The sequence below is a fragment of the Notolabrus celidotus genome, chromosome 18 (genome assembly GCF_009762535.1).
Source record: "Notolabrus celidotus isolate fNotCel1 chromosome 18, fNotCel1.pri, whole genome shotgun sequence".
NCBI lineage: Eukaryota > Metazoa > Chordata > Actinopteri > Labriformes > Labridae > Notolabrus > Notolabrus celidotus.
In genome coordinates this window covers 601,660-619,239 of record NC_048289.1, presented here as the reverse complement: position 1 = coordinate 619,239, position 17,580 = coordinate 601,660, and the positions used below count along the sequence as shown (strand labels likewise).

At 43.8% G+C, this 17,580-nt stretch overlaps 1 protein-coding gene across 3 annotated transcripts in view; it reads right to left on the bottom strand.

Annotated features, from left to right (window-relative positions):
- The window catches only part of wu:fj29h11 (protein NO VEIN), a 75,530-nt gene that overhangs the window by 10,546 nt on the left and 47,404 nt on the right, over positions 1–17,580 (bottom strand). For all 3 annotated transcript variants that reach the window (XM_034707573.1, XM_034707575.1, XM_034707574.1), the window contains 10 exons: positions 17,098–17,240; positions 13,314–13,495; positions 11,467–11,726; positions 11,142–11,370; positions 9,272–9,455; positions 7,588–7,714; positions 7,310–7,396; positions 3,701–3,883; positions 765–1,039; positions 544–683 (listed from right to left, as the gene is read on the bottom strand). In XM_034707573.1, the coding sequence (XP_034563464.1) occupies positions 544–683; positions 765–1,039; positions 3,701–3,883; positions 7,310–7,396; positions 7,588–7,714; positions 9,272–9,455; positions 11,142–11,370; positions 11,467–11,726; positions 13,314–13,495; positions 17,098–17,240 (1,810 nt within the window). The remainder of the gene's footprint in view (positions 1–543; positions 684–764; positions 1,040–3,700; positions 3,884–7,309; positions 7,397–7,587; positions 7,715–9,271; positions 9,456–11,141; positions 11,371–11,466; positions 11,727–13,313; positions 13,496–17,097; positions 17,241–17,580) is intronic.

The window sequence follows — 17,580 nt, the reverse complement described above, 5'->3', positions numbered from 1 at the left end:
TAGCAGGGGCTCATCCTGACTTTTAGACAGGGATGCAACATTTGCAATGTGATGTCATCCTCTCATACTGAAAACCTCTTTTATTGTCATCTTAATGCTTTTATTTACTTAACCATTTTTTTTATTCCTTCATTTTTATTTATTTATTTATCCATTTTTATTTATTTATTTATATGTATTTATTTAATGTATTTATCAAGTCTTATTTATTTATTTAATGTATTCATTTTTGAAAAACCTCTGAAACAATGATGTATTGGTCTATTGTCACACCCCTTCATTCTGTTTAATGTAAGTGTATTCTTTTTAACCTCATGTTGTATACTGTTTTGTTTAAATTCCTCCTCCCTGTCTGTTAAAGGTTTACTTTGTTATTTGAACCATGCTTTGTTTGTCAAAGCACTTTATAAACATTTGTTTTTAAAGGTGCTATATAAATAAAGTTGTTATTATTATAGTTATTATAATAAGTATGTAGTGCTCACTGCTGCATAGGATCAATGCAGCAGTATGAAATGTTTGGGCTCATCATCTCACTCTTACCTGCAGATCTCCAGGTTGGCCGACAGGTGATCTTTCTGGATATAGAGCTCCTTCTGGTCTTTCAGCAGACAGATCACATCCTGCAGCTCCACTGGTACCTCACATTCTACCAGCTGATAGCGGATGTAGAGCTTCCCCACCTGAACACCATCAGACAGAGACATGTCAGAGTGTGTGTGGACCAGGTGTGAGCTCAGCTTTGATCACAGTCATCCTCTCACCTGACTGAACTGAAGCTTCTTGATCTTCTCTGTGATGTTGTTATCCGTCAGCTCTGCGTAGACCTCAGTCAGCTCCTCGTGGTGGTACAGGAACCTCTGGATGTAGGGGACCACAGAGCGCACCATGTCCTGCATGGTTGGACAGGGTCTCAGGTTCTCAGTCAGAGGCTCAGCCTTCACACAGTCAGACAGCCGTTTGATCCCACAGATCTCCAGGAACAGGGAGCGGTCCTTCTCACTGAAAGCTGCTTCGATGTTAGCTCGTTCTCCTGATGCTGCAATCAGAGGAACACACTTAGGACCGATCCGTCTCCTCTGAGTCTCAGTTTCACTGTATCTCACGAAAGTCAGCTGAAATCTGTCTCTCATCTTTCATCATGAAGCTGATGTGTAAAAAGTCAAAGTCATGATTTCCCAGATCTGTCTACAAGATAACGAGAACCAGCTTCAAAACATCTTTCAGTTTTCAGTTTGGTTTGAACGTTTCTGCAGCAGTGACAGGACACTGAGGAATCTCTCTGCTGAACTCATGTACAGCTTCAGTTAGAAAGTTCAAGTCTGTTCCCACATGTACGTTTTATCACCAAAACCGCTTTTTAGCATTTAAAGAACATTTCTAGAGTGAGGCTGTTTCTCTCTCTGAGTGACACAGAGAGAAGACCAATACACGCTTTTATTACCAGCAGGTTAGACTACTGTAACGCTCTCCTTACTGGTCTACAAAGAACACAATTAACAAACTGCAATTAATACAAAATGCAGCAGCACCAGTTTTAACAAGGATCAGAAGGAGAGCACACATTACGCCTGTTTTATAATCTTTTCATCTTCTGCCTGTTTCTTCTCGTATTGGTTTTTAAATTCTTTCACTAGTTTTTAAGGCGCTGCATGACTTCACACCAGACTACATCTCAGAGAAGCTTTAAGTGTATAAACCAGGAAGGCCTCTCAGATCCCCCGGCTCCTCTCTTTTAGTCGTTCCTCAGAGGAGAACAGAAACATTTGGTGACGCTGCTTTCAGCCACGACGCTCCCAAACTATGGAACAGCCTGCCGGAGGATCTGAGGGGAGCTGACAGAGATATTGAGACTTTTAAAAGTAAACTAAAAATATATTTATTCAGTCTGGTTTCTATGTAGGGTTTAACAATTGTATTAATGACTTTTTACTGTATTGATTTTAATGTTGCTTTATTATTTTACTAATTTTAACTGTTTATTTTATTTAATTTTTTTTTTGCAATTTTATTTTCAACTCTTATCTTTACCCTTTTTTAATTTTTTAATTTTCTTTTTATCTGACTTCAAGATAGATTTATACAGCACATTCTCAAATGAGCACTTTTTTCACAAGAAAAAACAAAGAGGACAAACAAAAATACAACGAACAAAGAAAACATAACAGTCCATGTGTAGCAGTGAACTAAGGGAGTTACAGTACAGCTGTAGATTTACCTGAAGTCCGTTCTATGGGGGTTAATGAACTCAATCCATCCTGTCCAACAGTTATCAAAAACATCACTTTTGAGCCTCAGAGTAAATGTTAGTTTTTCCATTAAAAAAGTGTCATGCATCACATTAAACTACTAATGCAGGTGAATCCTGACATAACCACTTTTTTGTTATGTCTTTTTTGCTGGCCACCAGCATTACTCTAAACATGTACACTCTGGAAAAGCCGAGAAGTTGAGGTGGTATCTTACCCAGATACAAGACTTGAAAACATAAATCAATCTTGGTTTTTAAAACTTGTTCCATACTATCTCTGATTGACTTCCAGTAATTTTCAATCTCTGAACAATCCCAGAACACACGAAAGTGGTTTGCCCTCTGAGTCCCACACCCTCTCCAGCATGCTGTCTGCCCCTCTGAATGTTTTTGTACAGGTGTTATAAAAAACCTAACAAAGTTCTTCCAATTGTATTCTCTCCATGACAGGGAGTTTGTTGACTTCCATTGCTTGGCATGTAAATCCTCCCACTTCTCCATCGAGATTGCAAAGTTACCCTCACGTTCCCATTTCTCCTTTATGTAGGACTCCTGGAGGCCTTTGTATAGATTAGAGATAGTTTTGAGACTTGGCTGCAATTTGTAAGCTGAAATGAAAATTCTTAATATACTAGACCCAGGTCTAGAGTTTTCCAAACTTTCTTTGCTGATGGATTTGTCAGTATCATTTCTAAAAAGATCTTTATTGACCAGGCCATACTGCTCTTTTAAGTCTTGAAAACTTTTGAGGGAAGAGTTTCCAAATAGGTCCAAATAAATATTCAGACCTTTTCCCTGCCATGATTTAAAACTTGCATCCAGCCTGTTTGGAGTGAACCGGGTATCATGGGCTATCCAGCAAATCAGCAAAGAAGGCTCTGTGGGGCCAAACGAGTTCCCCACCGTGAACCAGATTTTAAGTGAAAGACCCAGCCATGGATTAGGAATCTCCCCTAAACAGTGTTTCAGTTCACAATCTCCAATGACGGCCTGTAGTGGGACCCTGGCCAATCTTTACCCTTTTTTAATGTATTTATTTTAACTATTTATATTCTTAATATCAATTTGATGCTTTAACTTATTTTAATTACATATATTGTATTGTTTTCTTTTTTCAAATCCATTTTTGTTGTTTTTTAATATTTCTTGTCATCATTTTATTTCTGCTTCTTTCTTGTTTTCAGTCTCTGTAAAGCTCTTTGGGTTGCATTTGATTTGTATGAAAGGTGCTCTAGAAATAAAGATTGATTGATTGATGAATAAGTGTATCTCTGCATTGAGTCGTACCACTGATCCTTTTCTCTCCTCTTAGTGTTCGGACACAAACAAACAGATCTAAGTTTGTGACCCTGGAGTTAACTGTCGTCTATTGCATCAGTCCTTCTTGGTTCAGTCATAGGATAATGTAACACTGAAAAACATGTCGAGGAAGACGTCACAGCATCATACCAGAGTTCCCCGCCCTCCTGGGAGTGTTCCTCTTCTCAGCAGGTGGCAGCTGGAGCAGACACACCTGTCTGTGAGCTTTAAACACTTTCTCCAGCTCCTTGTTGTCAGAGATCATCGGTCTGCGTGCCAGAGTCACCCAGGTGTTATCTTTGGTAGGGAAGACCCTCTTATCAGACACCATACCTGCACACACACACACACACACACACACACACACACACACACACACACACACACACACACACACACACACACACACACACACACAAAGGAGAGACAGGGGTTAACAGGGTTAACTGAGATTCTTCATCACACTTGACACTGCTGTTTCCTCCCCACACTTCCTGTCTCTCTTCATCTCTAATAAAAGTCTCAAACCATCATTTTAAAGCTCTCTGATTTCTCCCTCACAACTTTTCTGTTGCATTTATTTCCTCTCTTTGCACATTACTGCCACCTCACTGATCAGCAGAATAAAGTGGAAGCATTCCCTCATGTGGTCACGTGTGTTTCATTGGTCTAAAAGATAATAATAAACTGTTGATCCAGACTTGAGACTATGATAGCTCCAATCAGATTTCTACTTGTGGTAGAAACACTCTACAGAGCCTTTAGCAGCCACCACAGGACAGAGACCTGCTCAGATGAACATGTTTTCATACAACTTTGTGAACACTTTCACTAAAGAGAGTTACACGGGACTTCCATCAGATCCGTGTCCGGTCCGTCTCCGATCCGCTGCGGTCCTGCTCCGTGCTCTCTCGTCCGTCAACACCCACCGGTTGTGTTTTCAGAACGCAGCACGGAGCAGGACCTCCTGACAGCTGGAGTCATGTGACCAAGGTTTTCCCACAGTAATCACTGAATCAAGGATCCTCCTCCTCCTCTCCTCATCCATGTTGTCTTTCTGGTCCTCTGAAAACCTCTGACCTGTTGACTCCAGGCCTGGCTCCGCTCATCATGACTTTGGTTTGTTGTTGTAGTTAAGTGAAATACGATCTGGTGATAACACAGAGTGTTTTATTCTGAAAATTAACCGGATGTTTTCATTTTGTTTTGGTGAAACCTGACTTCCTGTCCCGCTCCATCTGCTCTGTTGAGATTGATGCGTCGTGCTCCGGCATCCGGCACAAATAGAAGTCTTGTGTATCTGATCCGGAGGGCTCCGACCTGCAGGATCAGAGACGCAGCCAGAATGCAATGGAGCGGATCCAGTGGAAGTTAACACACTGACTAGAATAGAAACCTATCAGATATGGTGCTGTGACGGATTTGGGGACGGACCGGACACAGATCTGATGGAATTTGGCTGTTAGACTTTTCACAAATCTGAGGTACATTACCAAATAAAAAACTGAACACAAGCTTTAAAAAAGAAATCAGAAGATTTTAAGCAACAAATATGAGAGTCCGACCCCTCTGTATGATCAGGCTGTATCACCATACAGTTTGAATCTAGAAAAATAGTATAGGTTTAACTGAGCGTAAACACACAGTGATCCCACTGCAGAGGATCTAAACAACAAGCTGTCCTAAAACCAAACCTCTGATGGACCTGGGGAGAGTTCGCTCTCTGCTGTCAGAGAATTCACTCTGCAGAGAAGAACTCCTCACAACTGTGTGAACATCCTGCACCACTCTCACAGCTGCTGCTGCTGGAGGATGCTGCATGCAGTGAATAGGCAGGCCAAAGGGGGGCCAGCAGACACATGCAGGGTGACTGGAGGATGAGTGTGTTTGAAACATCAGAAGGAATTAAAACATTTCATTCACAGAGCTACAAATCAGAGATCACTGGAGGGAGGTAAGACAGGGATGAGCAAGGAGAGCAATGCTGTGATGTGATGTTTGAACAAAAGAAGACCGTCTGCAGGACACAGCAGGTTTCAGAGGCAGAGAGGGAACAATCCTGGATTCATTAAATCAGAGAGAGAAAGACGTGGACGGAGAAATATCTCAGGGGTGATGGTATTTGATGTGGAGCACACTGCGTTCATTATTAGAACACCACACATTAAAGCCAGCCATCTGAGTCAGATGAGCAGTGCTGGACACAGTGCGGACACATGTCCAGAAGATGAGTCACACTGGGTGAGCATGCAGCATGCTCAGCTCTGACTAAGATCCCTGGTTCTGATGTTCAGGTCCTGTACCCTGGTGCAATGAGAGGGGCTCTCCTTTAAAGACAGACAGGTATAAAAACCTCAGAGCATGGACCGAGACGTCTTTCGCTCAGGACAGTGATGGACTTAGACCTGATATACTGTATGTGGATTATTTTCAAGCTGAGGTGCCCCCACAAGGTGCTCCCTGTATTGTCTTTGTTTAGGCGTTTTTTTCAACCGAAGGAACTTTACCCCAGAACTACCCGTGGACCCAGGGTCTAAATTTAGTTCATTGGTGGATAATCTCAGTGTCTGATTGGTCGATTAACCTCAGTGTTTTTATTCCTCCCTCCGTCCACAATAACATCACACACATCTGTGATTCACTTGATTTCTCTTTCTTTCATTAGTTTGTATTTGTTCTATCTTTTTTGTATGTGTGTGTACTTTTCAAAAGAAGAAGCTGTGATTCTCTTGATTTAGCAGCTTGTAACAGTAGTCTTCTCTCAGCCCACTGTGAATGCGTCTCTCCCGGTGTTCCGGTTTTAAAAGTGACCCTGTAAACTGGAGACCTTCAGCTGAACGTGTCAGTGTTTGTGGAGTTTACACAGCTGTTGAAACACAGAGGGAGTTCCTGGGAATGCAAACTAGTTTAGTTTTTATTAAGATTTCAAAATATCCTCATCAGATATTTAATGATCGTCTAAAGACGTTTATGAGGGATGCATCCGGCTGAAAGTCTCCAGTTAACAGGGTCGCTGTTTAAACCAAAACACCGGCCGATCTCTGCGATCACGGCTTTTTGAGTTCAAAAGGATTTTAAAGGCGTGTTGAAACGTCTTTGCTACTCGCGCTTATCTCCTCTCACGTGTTGATTCAGTGAATCCATCTGTGATGAAATATAGCACCATCTAAAACAGACCAGCTGAGTCTCTTCATGCTAACAGGCTAACTGTTGTGTTGCTCATAATGATACCTGCCTGTCCGTCTGCTTCTATGGTGTCATCTGTGATGAATGGCATTCCTCTTTGTTTTACTGCCCTCTACTGGTCTGGTGGTGTAGTGCATTTACTTTTTTTTTCTCCATACGTCACTGACCTGATTTACACAATCTACCCGGGACTTCAGTCGGTGGTCAAAATGCATCTTTGAAAGGAACGGGAGGTTGGAGATGGGGTGGAAATTGTTGGGGCTGTTCTGGTCGAGTCCTGTTTTTTTGAGGATGGGTGTGACAGAGGCGAGTTTGAGGGTGGGAGGGACAGAAACAGTGGACAGGGAGGAGTTGGTTATGGAGAGGATAAGGGGTTGAAGGGCAGGGAGACAAGCTTTGGTCAGTGAGGAGGGGGTCCAGGATGCAGGTTGATGTCTTCATGCCGGAGAATGATTTATTGAGATCCAAGGGGGAGATTGGGCAAAACTGAGAGAGAGACTAGGTTGTTAGGGGGGGGGGGCTGATGGGTGTGTGGCTATGGGAGAAGAAGAAGAATCCTGAATGTGGACTCACCTTTCAGGGTGGAGCAGTACGCAGAGTTGAGTGAAGGCTGAGCCATGCTGTCCTGCTCCCCTGAGACTGAGCCTGTACACTTCTGAGCTGTTAGAAACAAAACAATGATGAATTACATTACAATAATGATATGGCATGAATCTTTGAGTTTATACTGTGTGATGTTTGAAGTCAGAGAGCAGAGGGAGGTCAGGAGGAAAACCTGACAGTCATTGATCAGAGAGAGATTGATGTAAGCATGTCAGAAACTCTGAAATAAAGACTCCAGACATTCTTACCCAGTCTGGAGTAGAGCACGGACACGTCCTGCAGCACCTCAGCGTTGGGAGTGGGACACGATGAGCAGATGAGCTCTAACAGACCCACATACTGGTTCATGTTAGGACTCAGATCCACATTCAGCCCCTGACCACAAAATAAAAACCACAGATTCAGAGTTCAGTTGTTTTTATGTTGTGTAAGAATTGAATCCTAAACTCCAACAACATGCAGTGAGAGGCTGTAACAGACCCACAGGACGTCCTTACAGTCCTGTAGAAGCTGGAAGTACCTGAACTCTGGGGTGCTGGTTAGGACTAGCTGTTAAATTGTGCATCACATGTGCAGATTTCATTCTCTATCCACCGTCGTCTTTCTCAATAAAGGCAGAAAAGCCCAAAACTGAACTATAAAAAAGGTGACTGGACATTCAGTAAGCCCCTCCCCCAAACACTGACCATCCAATCACAGAGATCTCTCCACAAAATAAAAGCAGTTTAAAGCCCCTGGTGGGTTATGGTGTCTCTTTCTGAGCTACAACAGCAGACCAGGACCATCAGAACCAGTTTGACTACTTCTACATACTGATTTAAAGACCTGGAACCCTACAGTCCCTGCAGACTCAGCCAGGTTCAACACTTTAATCTAATATCATGTGATGAGAGCAGACACAGACTGGTTTAACATTTGACTATTAAGTTAAGCATGAAAAGATTTTATTTCAGCCATGAGACAAGAGGTACACTCTTGTCCATAGGGCCCCTGATAGTTAACGCCCTGTCAACATCAGCAGAAACTGAACCTTTCCCACAGTAGCTTTAAAAGGCTTTGTTTAAAAATCTGAAATAATGTCAGGAATATCCTATCCCCAAAAAATCTCTATCCTCCTACAAGCTCAGAATCAAAAGAAGAAACTGATCTCTGTTACCTGAGCGAAGAGAACACCTGAGGTTACAAACAGCAGTCTGCAGAGAAAGTCAGTGAGCTGCTGTGAAAAGCTTTTTCCTCTTTAATAATGTTGACTGATAGATTTCATCAAACCGTTAAAGACTAATGTCTGTAAAGTTTCTGTAAAGCTTCACAGCATCTTTCAGGTTATTTCCCATCATGCTCCTGGTAGAAAACATGGATCCAAACTTGCTTTTGTCCACAGCTGTCCCTGTGGGCAGCTGAGGCCTTCATGTTAGCTGTGTTAGCATTCGCAGCCAACCGGGTGTTAACCTGCTTCAAACAGGAACACTTCGTCAAAGCTAACAGCCACCTACAAACAGGACTGATGAGAGCACGTATCATGTCTCCCCTGAGGTTACTGTCCTTTAGCTATGTACCTGTAGCTCAGATCAACTCCAGCTGAGCACTGAGCTGCAGGATGGAGCCTCAGACTTTAAGCATCGTATCAGCTATGAAGCAGTAATGAGGAGGTTCAGACACTCTATCAGACTTATCTGGAAACAGTACAAACCAGAGCTTTCGAACAATCTCATTAACTACAGCTGATCAACCTGTCAGCGACAGACGTGGTCTTTCTCTTGTTCCTCTGTCTGAGAGCAAAGACTCAGCCACACACTGACCATAAACCCTCAGATAGAGCAGGTTTAGAAAGCTGTGGAACAGGAACTACAGGAGGGAGGGGCTTCAGAAACAGATAATAAAACAGACACTCTAGACACATAACTGATACAGCACAATGATCAGGTCTCGTACCCTGATGAAGAAAGCCTTCAACTCCGGTGTCTGGCCATAAAAAGGAGCCAGGACTTTGGGTTCTTGGACCGGGCTGTCTGCTCCGAGGGTCAGCTGTTTATAGCGCTTGAACATGAAGGTGGGGTCACTCCAGCACACCTCCTTCAGGTGGTAGAACCGCCCTGAACACCAGTCGTTGTCTCTCCTGTTGATGGAGGAGAAGAGTTTGATGTGATGTCAGGGGACTAAACTTAGACCTTCACTTACTGATAGAGCGTGTTTGACCCCGCCCTACTGTGCTCTGATTGGATAGTTTTATTTCCCGGTGAAATTATTTCTCAGTTTGTTTTAATGATGCAGTTTTCCTGAACCACCTTTTTTTGTATCCATCTGTGGATTTGTTTGGATGGACTAGGCCTGGTCTGCAGGTCTAAGAGGCAGTAGTTTGAATTCAGGTCTTTGTGGAGCTCAGTGGGTTAAGAGCAGGAAGGTGTGATGAAGGTGTGATGAAGGTGTGAGTGAAGGTGTGAGTGAAGAGGTGATTAAGGTGTGATGAAGGTGTGAATGAAGAGGTGATTAAGGTGTGAGCTAAGGTGTGATGAAGGTGTGATGAAGGTGTGATGAAGGTGTGATGAAGGTGTGAGTAAAGAGGTGATTAAGGTGTGAGTGAAGGTGTGATGAAGGTGTGATGAAGGTGTGATTAAGGTGTGAGTGAAGAGGTGATTAAGGTGTGATGAAGGTGTGAGTGAAGAGGTGATTAAGGTGTGAGCTAAGGTGTGATGAAGGTGTGATGAAGGTGTGATGAAGGTGTGAGTAAAGAGGTGATTAAGGTGTGAGTGAAGGTGTGATGAAGGTGTGATGAAGGTGTGATGAAGGTGTGATGAAGGTGTGATGAAGGTGTGATGAATGTGTGATGAAGGTGTGATGAAGGTGTGAGTGAAGAGGTGATTAAGGTGTGAGTGAAGGTGTGATGAAGGTGTGATGAAGGTGTGATGAAGGTGTGATGAAGGTGTGATGAAGGTGTGAGTGAAGAGGTGATTAAGGTGTGAGTGAAGGTGTGATGAAGGTGTGATGAATGTGTGATTAAGGTGTGATGAAGGTGTGATGAAGGTGTGATGAAGGTGTGATGAAGGTGTGATGAAGGTGTGATGAATGTGTGATGAAGGTGTGATGAAGGTGTGAGTGACGAGGTGATTAAGGTGTGAGTGAAGGTGTGAGTGAAGAGGTGATTAAGGTGTGAGTGAAGGTGTGATGAAGGTGTGATGAAGGTGTGAGTGAAGAGGTGATGAAGGTGTGATGAAGGTGTGATGAATGTGTGATTAAGGTGTGAGTGAAGGTGTGAGTGAAGAGGTGATTAAGGTGTGAGTGAAGGTGTGAGTGAAGGTGTGATGAAGGTGTGATGAAGGTGTGATGAATGTGTGATGAAGGTGTGATGAAGGTGTGAGTGAAGAGGTGATTAAGGTGTGAGTGAAGGTGTGATGAAGGTGTGATGAAGGTGTGATGAAGGTGTGATGAAGGTGTGATGAAGGTGTGATGAAGGTGTCATGAAGGTGTGATGAAGGTGTGAGTGAAGAGGTGATTAAGGTGTGAGTGAAGGTGTGATGAAGGTGTGATGAAGGTGTGATGAAGGTGTGATGAAGGTGTGAGTGAAGAGGTGATTAAGGTGTGAGTGAAGGTGTGATGAAGGTGTGATGAAGGTGTGATGAAGGTGTGATGAAGGTGTGATGAAGGTGTGAGTGAAGAGGTGATTAAGGTGTGAGTGTAGGTGTGATGAAGGTGTGATGAAGGTGTGATGAAGGTGTGATGAAGGTGTGCTGAAGGTGTGAGTGAAGAGGTGATTAAGGTGTGAGTGAAGGTGTGATGAAGGTGTGATGAAGGTGTGCAGTCTTACCTGTTGTAATCGATGAAGACAGCAGGTGTGTGGTGGAACAGCTCCTTCAGGCTGCTCTGAGAGCAGTTCATGCTCAGGTACATGTACACGTTCTTGATGTGCTGAGTTGTGGAGGTAAAGCTCCGCCCCTCATCAGCTGATCCCTGCTTCTCGTCCTCCTCCTCAGGTCTGACGCACCACTCCTTCAGGTACTTGATCAGAGACTCCTCTGTGACACAGTGTCTCATTCCTGCAGCAGGAGGGAAGGGACAGGCTGTTATTAACCTGGAGCACTCATACCATGACCTTTAACCCCACAAAGCATGTCTGTGTTAAATGTTCTTACCCAGAGCTCTGCTGAACTCGCTGGGGTCCAGGTCCACGTAGCAGACATGAGTCCCCAGCAGGTTGCTGATCTCAGGGGAGGTCAGGTAGACCGAGTTTGGACGCAGGTACTTCCTCTCTCTCTGGCCTCCCTCTTGCAGCTGATAGGCTGGAACCCATTCAAGATGGCAGAGGAGGTGGTGGAAGGAGGACCTGATGCTTTTGACGGGGCGTCCATCACGATCGATGACCTGAGCCGTGAGGTACTGAGAGTAACGGTGTCTGAAGGAGAGGAAGAGACGAGATGAACTGATTATTATAAAGAAACAGAATCAGGTCAGCACTGCAGAGCTTCTTTAATAAGACTCAGAGTGAGCCTCCGCAGAGATCTACTATTTCACTCGTGATAACTCCTCAAAGCGACAGATGGGTGTGACCTACATTCATTTGCAGAGTAAACTGCACTCTGCATGTGATTCATAATCAGAGTTAAACGTGCTGACAGCTCTGATCTCTGCTGCAGAGGAGCATCTACGTGTTAAACTAAAGGCTGGAAGAGATGAAGGCTGAACTCCTCGTGTGCTGGGATGGACATGCAGCCCGTTAGTGCTTCCTGCTCTGGTCTAACGTTGACCATGATGTGTATAATCTGATAGTGCAGTGCATTGAGCTGAGTGCCTGTGTGGACCTGCACACAGTCTCTGCCTGTGTGGACTTCTTTAATCTGGAGTCAGAGAGCAGAGAGATGAGCGGATCATTCAGAGAGCCCGCTCTGGAAGATGTAAAGTATAAATGATGCAGGAACAACAGGGGTTGTTCATTATTCATCCAGCTATGAAGTTAGTGACCTCATTCAGACTCCATCTCTATACAGAGCTGTTCACCTGTGTGACCCTCTCACCTGAGACTCTGCTCTGTGCTCACACACATCAGTAAGAGTGACATTTCAAACCCTGAGTGGACCCCTAAATGCACAGAACGCCACGGGGAGTCATTCCTGCCTGCGGCAATCAAACTCTAACACAGGACTTCTTCCAGATCCATGTCCGGTCCGTCTCTGATCTGCTTCGGTCCGGCTCTGTGCTCTATCGTCCGTCAACACCCACCGGTTGCGTTTTCAGAATGCAGCACGGAGCAGGACCTCCGGACAGCTGGAGTCATGTGACCAAGGTTTCCCTGCGGTAATCACTGAATCAAGGATTCTCCTCCTCCTCTCCTCATCCATGTTGTCTTTCTGGTCCTCTGAAAACCTCTGACCTGTTGACTCCAGGCCTGGCTCCGCTCATCATGACTTTGGTTTGTTGTTGTAGTTAAGTGAAATACGATCTGGTGATAACACAGAGTGTTTTCTTCTGAAAATTAACCGGATGTTTTCATTTTGTTTTGGAGCCTGACTTCCTGTCCCGCTCCATCTGCTCTGTTAAGATTGATGCGTCGGGTCAGAGGGCTCCGACCTGCCGGATCAGAGACGCAGCCGGAACTCAGTGTAGCGGATCAAGTGGAAGTTAACATAGTGACTAGACTAGAAACCTGCTGTGACGGATCAGAGACGGACCGGACACGGATCAGGTGGAATTTGGCCGTTGGATCAAGTCAAAGAGTCGGTCGCAGCTCAGTCACACGTAAGAGATAAGACCGACTTAGTTTACACCCAGCTGTTGAACTCAGCACCCAGACTAAACTTATCCTGAGTTATCATGTAGTCAACTGAAAACATAGGAGTGTGGAGGCAGCCTGTGTGTGTGTGTGTGTGTGTGTGTGTGTGTGTGTGTGTGTGTGTGTGTGTGTGTGTGTGTGTGTGTCTGTGTGTGTGTCTTTGTGTGTGTCTGTGTGTGTGTCTGTGTGTGTGTCTGTGCGTGTGTGTGTTACCCCGTGTCCCAGTGGTTGGCCAGCAGCTCCAGCAGGGTGTGTCTCTGCTGCAGGAGGAGGGAGTCAGACAGCTGAGCGGAGGCCAGAGCCTGAAACTCCTCACAGGGGTAATCTTCAATCACACACTCCTCTCCTGGAGCCAGGAACCACCCAGAACTCTCTGCAGACCAGGGACTGCAGGCCTGCAGGGGGCGAGGGTTGAACACGGAGAGAGGAGTAAAGAAAACACACAATGATACTGAGCAGGATGTGACATCTCATTATGCAGCAACATGACCTGAGGATTCATAACTGAACTTAGGAAACACTGAACTCCTGGAGGCTCAAAGCATGAAGAGCTCTGTTTGAAGTTATGAAGAGATAAAAAGAGTGTTGGCTCGAGGACCAACTTGTTTCTGTGAGTCTGCTCTATAAATAAACCTCTCTTCACACATTAACGCTCATGTTTTTACACCAAACCAAACTCTGTGATGTGAAGAGATCCAGCTGGAGGCTCAGAGCTGCTCTGTCATATTTAAAGATTAACAGGTGAGAGTTATCTATGAGACGTGTTATCCCTGAGAGCTCTGAGTGGAAACAACACACTGCTGTCTGAGTTCTTCTGCAGAGAGAGGCGTTATTTTCAGATTCCTTACTCTGCTAAAATGTGTTGAACTGAGGGTTTAAGCTTTTAAAAGTAAACATTTAGAGCGGGTATATTGAGTATTATCATAAATACTCAAATCTGACTTATGTACACAGACATTTCACAGTGTAAGCTCATGAGCATTGGCCTCAGAGACGTGAACGAGTTATGGAAAGGTCATGGAACTCTGATCTTTCCTGAATAAACAAACATTTTGATGCTAAACGAATCTGACTGCAGGAACAAGAAATCAACTTTCAGAGCACTCCACCGGCTCGCTCTGGTTTCTGACATCTCCTCACTGCTCTGAGCAGAGTGTGGAGGTATTAAGATGGATCTGCAGCAGAAAAACAGCTCATATATTGGTGATGTAATTTCTTGAAGTCATTTCAGAAGCTTTGTATCAGTGATTTCTGTACAGTCCAAAGGTTGTGTAATTTATCTTCTGGTTGTTATGGTTTTTATTTTGGATCACGTCAGACAGGATTATGCAAACAGAGATCTTCCTGGCAGCGTGACTGATCCACCCCCTGCTGCCTGTCATTTGTACCCACCATTTAAAGCACATAGAAACAAAATGTAAGGACAAAGAATCAAAGCCTCAATGCAACAGAGGCTCTTATGGGAGATATATTTAAACTGATTATGCAACAACAATGATCTCTCAGGGTTAAAAGCTTTGGCTGTGATACTGAGAGACCATCATTCCTGTGACTGATGGTGTGAGGATGATCCACACACTCAGACAGAAACCAGCTCACCTGTCTGCCCCCTCCCTCCTCTGCTCTGTCTGTTCATCGCTCAGACTGATCTCTGAGGTCCTGCTGTGACTCATTGTTCGCCTTTAATCTCTTCCTCTGTCATCGTCTGACTCACTGTGAGTTTGTTATTCAGGAGGATTCTCCTCTGCTTCTGGTGTTCATGTGACCTGTTAATATTGTGTCCCTACAAAACTCAACCTTCATCATCAGGAAACACAGGGAGACTGTCATCCCCTCAGCCTGGCCTCCTTTACAACTGTCAGGACCTTGCTCTGGCCTTATGGGACCAGCCTGCTGGGGCGGCTGTAGCTCAGAGGTAGAGTAGGTCAGGCAAAGGGTTGGTGGACTGATCATGTCTCCTGTAGTCACAGGCCAAAGTGTACGTGGACAAGACCCTGAACCTCAAATGAATCTCGATTACCTGCTGTAAGTTATTACTAATGGTCCTCTGCTACAGATTATTCTATTTGTACCTGTCAGGACCTTGTTCTATTCTATTTGTACCTGTCAGGACCTTGTTCTATTCTATTTGTACCAGTCAGGACCTTGTTCTATTCTATTTGTACCTGTCAGGACCTTATTCAATTATATTTGTACCTGTCAGGACCTTATTCAATTCTATTTGTACCTGTCAGGACCTTGTTCTATTCTATTAGTACTTGTCAGGACCTTGTTCTATTCTATTTGTACTTGTCAGGACCTTGTTCTATTCTATTTGTACCTGTCAGGACCTTATTCAATTCTATTTGTACCTGTCAGGACCTTGTTCTATTCTATTTGTACCTGCCAGGACCTTGTTCTATTCTATTTGTACCTGTCAGGACCTTGTTCTATTCTATTTGTACTTGTCAGGACCTTGTTCTATTCTATTTGTAGCTGTCAGGACCTTATTCAATTATATTTGTACCTGTCAAGACCTTGTTCTATTCTATTTGTACCTGTCAGGACCTTGTTCTATTCTATTTGTACCTGTCAGGACCTTGTTCTATTCTATTTGTACCTGTCAGGACCTTGCTTTATTCTATTTGTACTTGTCAGGACCTTGTTCTATTCTATTTGTACCTGTCAGGACCTTGTTCTATTCTATTTGTACCTGTCAGGACCTTGTTCTATTCTATTTGTACCTGTCAGGACCTTGTTCTATTCTATTTGTACCTGTCAGGACCTTGTTCTATTCTATTTGTACTTGTCAGGACCTTGTTCTATTCTATTTGTAGCTGTCAGGACCTTATTCAATTCTATTTGTACCTGTCAGGACCTTGTTCTATTCTATTTGTACCTGTCAGGACCTTATTCAATTCTATTTGTACCTGTCAGGACCTTGTTCTATTCTATTTGTACCTGTCAGGACGTTGTTCTATTCTATTTGTAGCTGTCAGGACCTTATTCAATTCTATTTGTACCTGTCAGGACCTTATTCAATTCTATTTGTACCTGTCAGGACCTTGTTCTATTCTATTTGTACCTGTCAGGACCTTATTCAATTCTATTTGTACCTGTCAGGACCTTGTTCTATTCTATTTGTACTTGTCAGGACCTTGTTCTATTCTATTTGTACCTGTCAGGACCTTGTTCTATTCTATTTGTAGCTGTCAGGACCTTGTTCTATTCTATTTGTACCTGTCAGGACCTTGTTCTATTCTATTTGTACCTGTCAGGACCTTGCTTTATTCTATTTGTACTTGTCAGGACCTTGTTCTATTCTATTTGTACCTGTCAGGACCTTGTTCTATTCTATTTGTACCTGTCAGGACCTTGTTCTATTCTATTTGTAGCTGTCAGGACCTTGTTCTATTCTATTTGTACCTGTCAGGACCTTGTTCTATTCTATTTGTACCTGTCAGGACCTTGTTCTATTCTATTTGTACTTGTCAGGACCTTGCTTTATTCTATTTGTACTTGTCAGGACCTTGTTCTATTCTATTTGTACTTGTCAGGACCTTGCTTTATTCTATTTGTACTTGTCAGGACCTTGTTCTATTCTATTTGTACCTGTCAGGACCTTATTCTATTCTATTTGTACCTGTCAGGACCTTGTTCTATTCTATTTGTAGCTGTCAGGACCTTGCTTTATTCTATTTGTACCTGTCAGGACCTTGCTTTATTCTATTTGTACCTGTCAGGACCTTGTTCTATTCTATTTGTAGCTGTCAGGACCTTGCTTTATTCTATTTGTACCTGTCAGGACCTTGCTTTATTCTATTTGTACCTGTCAGGACCTTGTTCTATTCTATTTGTACCTGTCAGGACCTTGTTCTATTCTATTTGTACTTGTCAGGACCTTGTTCTATTCTATTTGTACTTGTCAGGACCTGGTCTGGTCTCCTCTGAGTGTGACTGAATATGTCTGAGTTTGAATCCTGAATGTGAGTGGACAGATCAGGATCATGGTCCTCACCAGCTCTGTAGGGGTGAGCGTCTGTCTCTGTTTGCGGATGATGAGTCCGTCTCTGACTCCCAGCCTGATGAACAGCTCCCTCCATCCGGCAACGTCTCCGTCTGTCTGCACGTAGCAGGGACTCAGCAGCAGCCAATCACAGCCTGGGGAGAAAGAGGAGTTTGGTGTAAAGATACCGGTATCAGACACATGGACAGACAGCAGCACAGTGAGCTGCAGGAGGAGGAGGAGGAGGTGAGAGCATGACGGCTGGAGAGAGCTGAGGTTAATTATTCTGATACATTCATGTAATGAGTGTAGTCTCAGAGGGGACCTGCTGCAGAGTATTTAACACCAGCACACATTCTAATAACTGGGAACACTCTGTCTTTAAAGCTGTGACACTGAAACAGAACAGACAACTGCAGCGTTGATGATGAGAGCTCTAAAATGAACAATCACTCTGTGTAACACTGCTCCACAGACACACAGAGAGAGATCAGT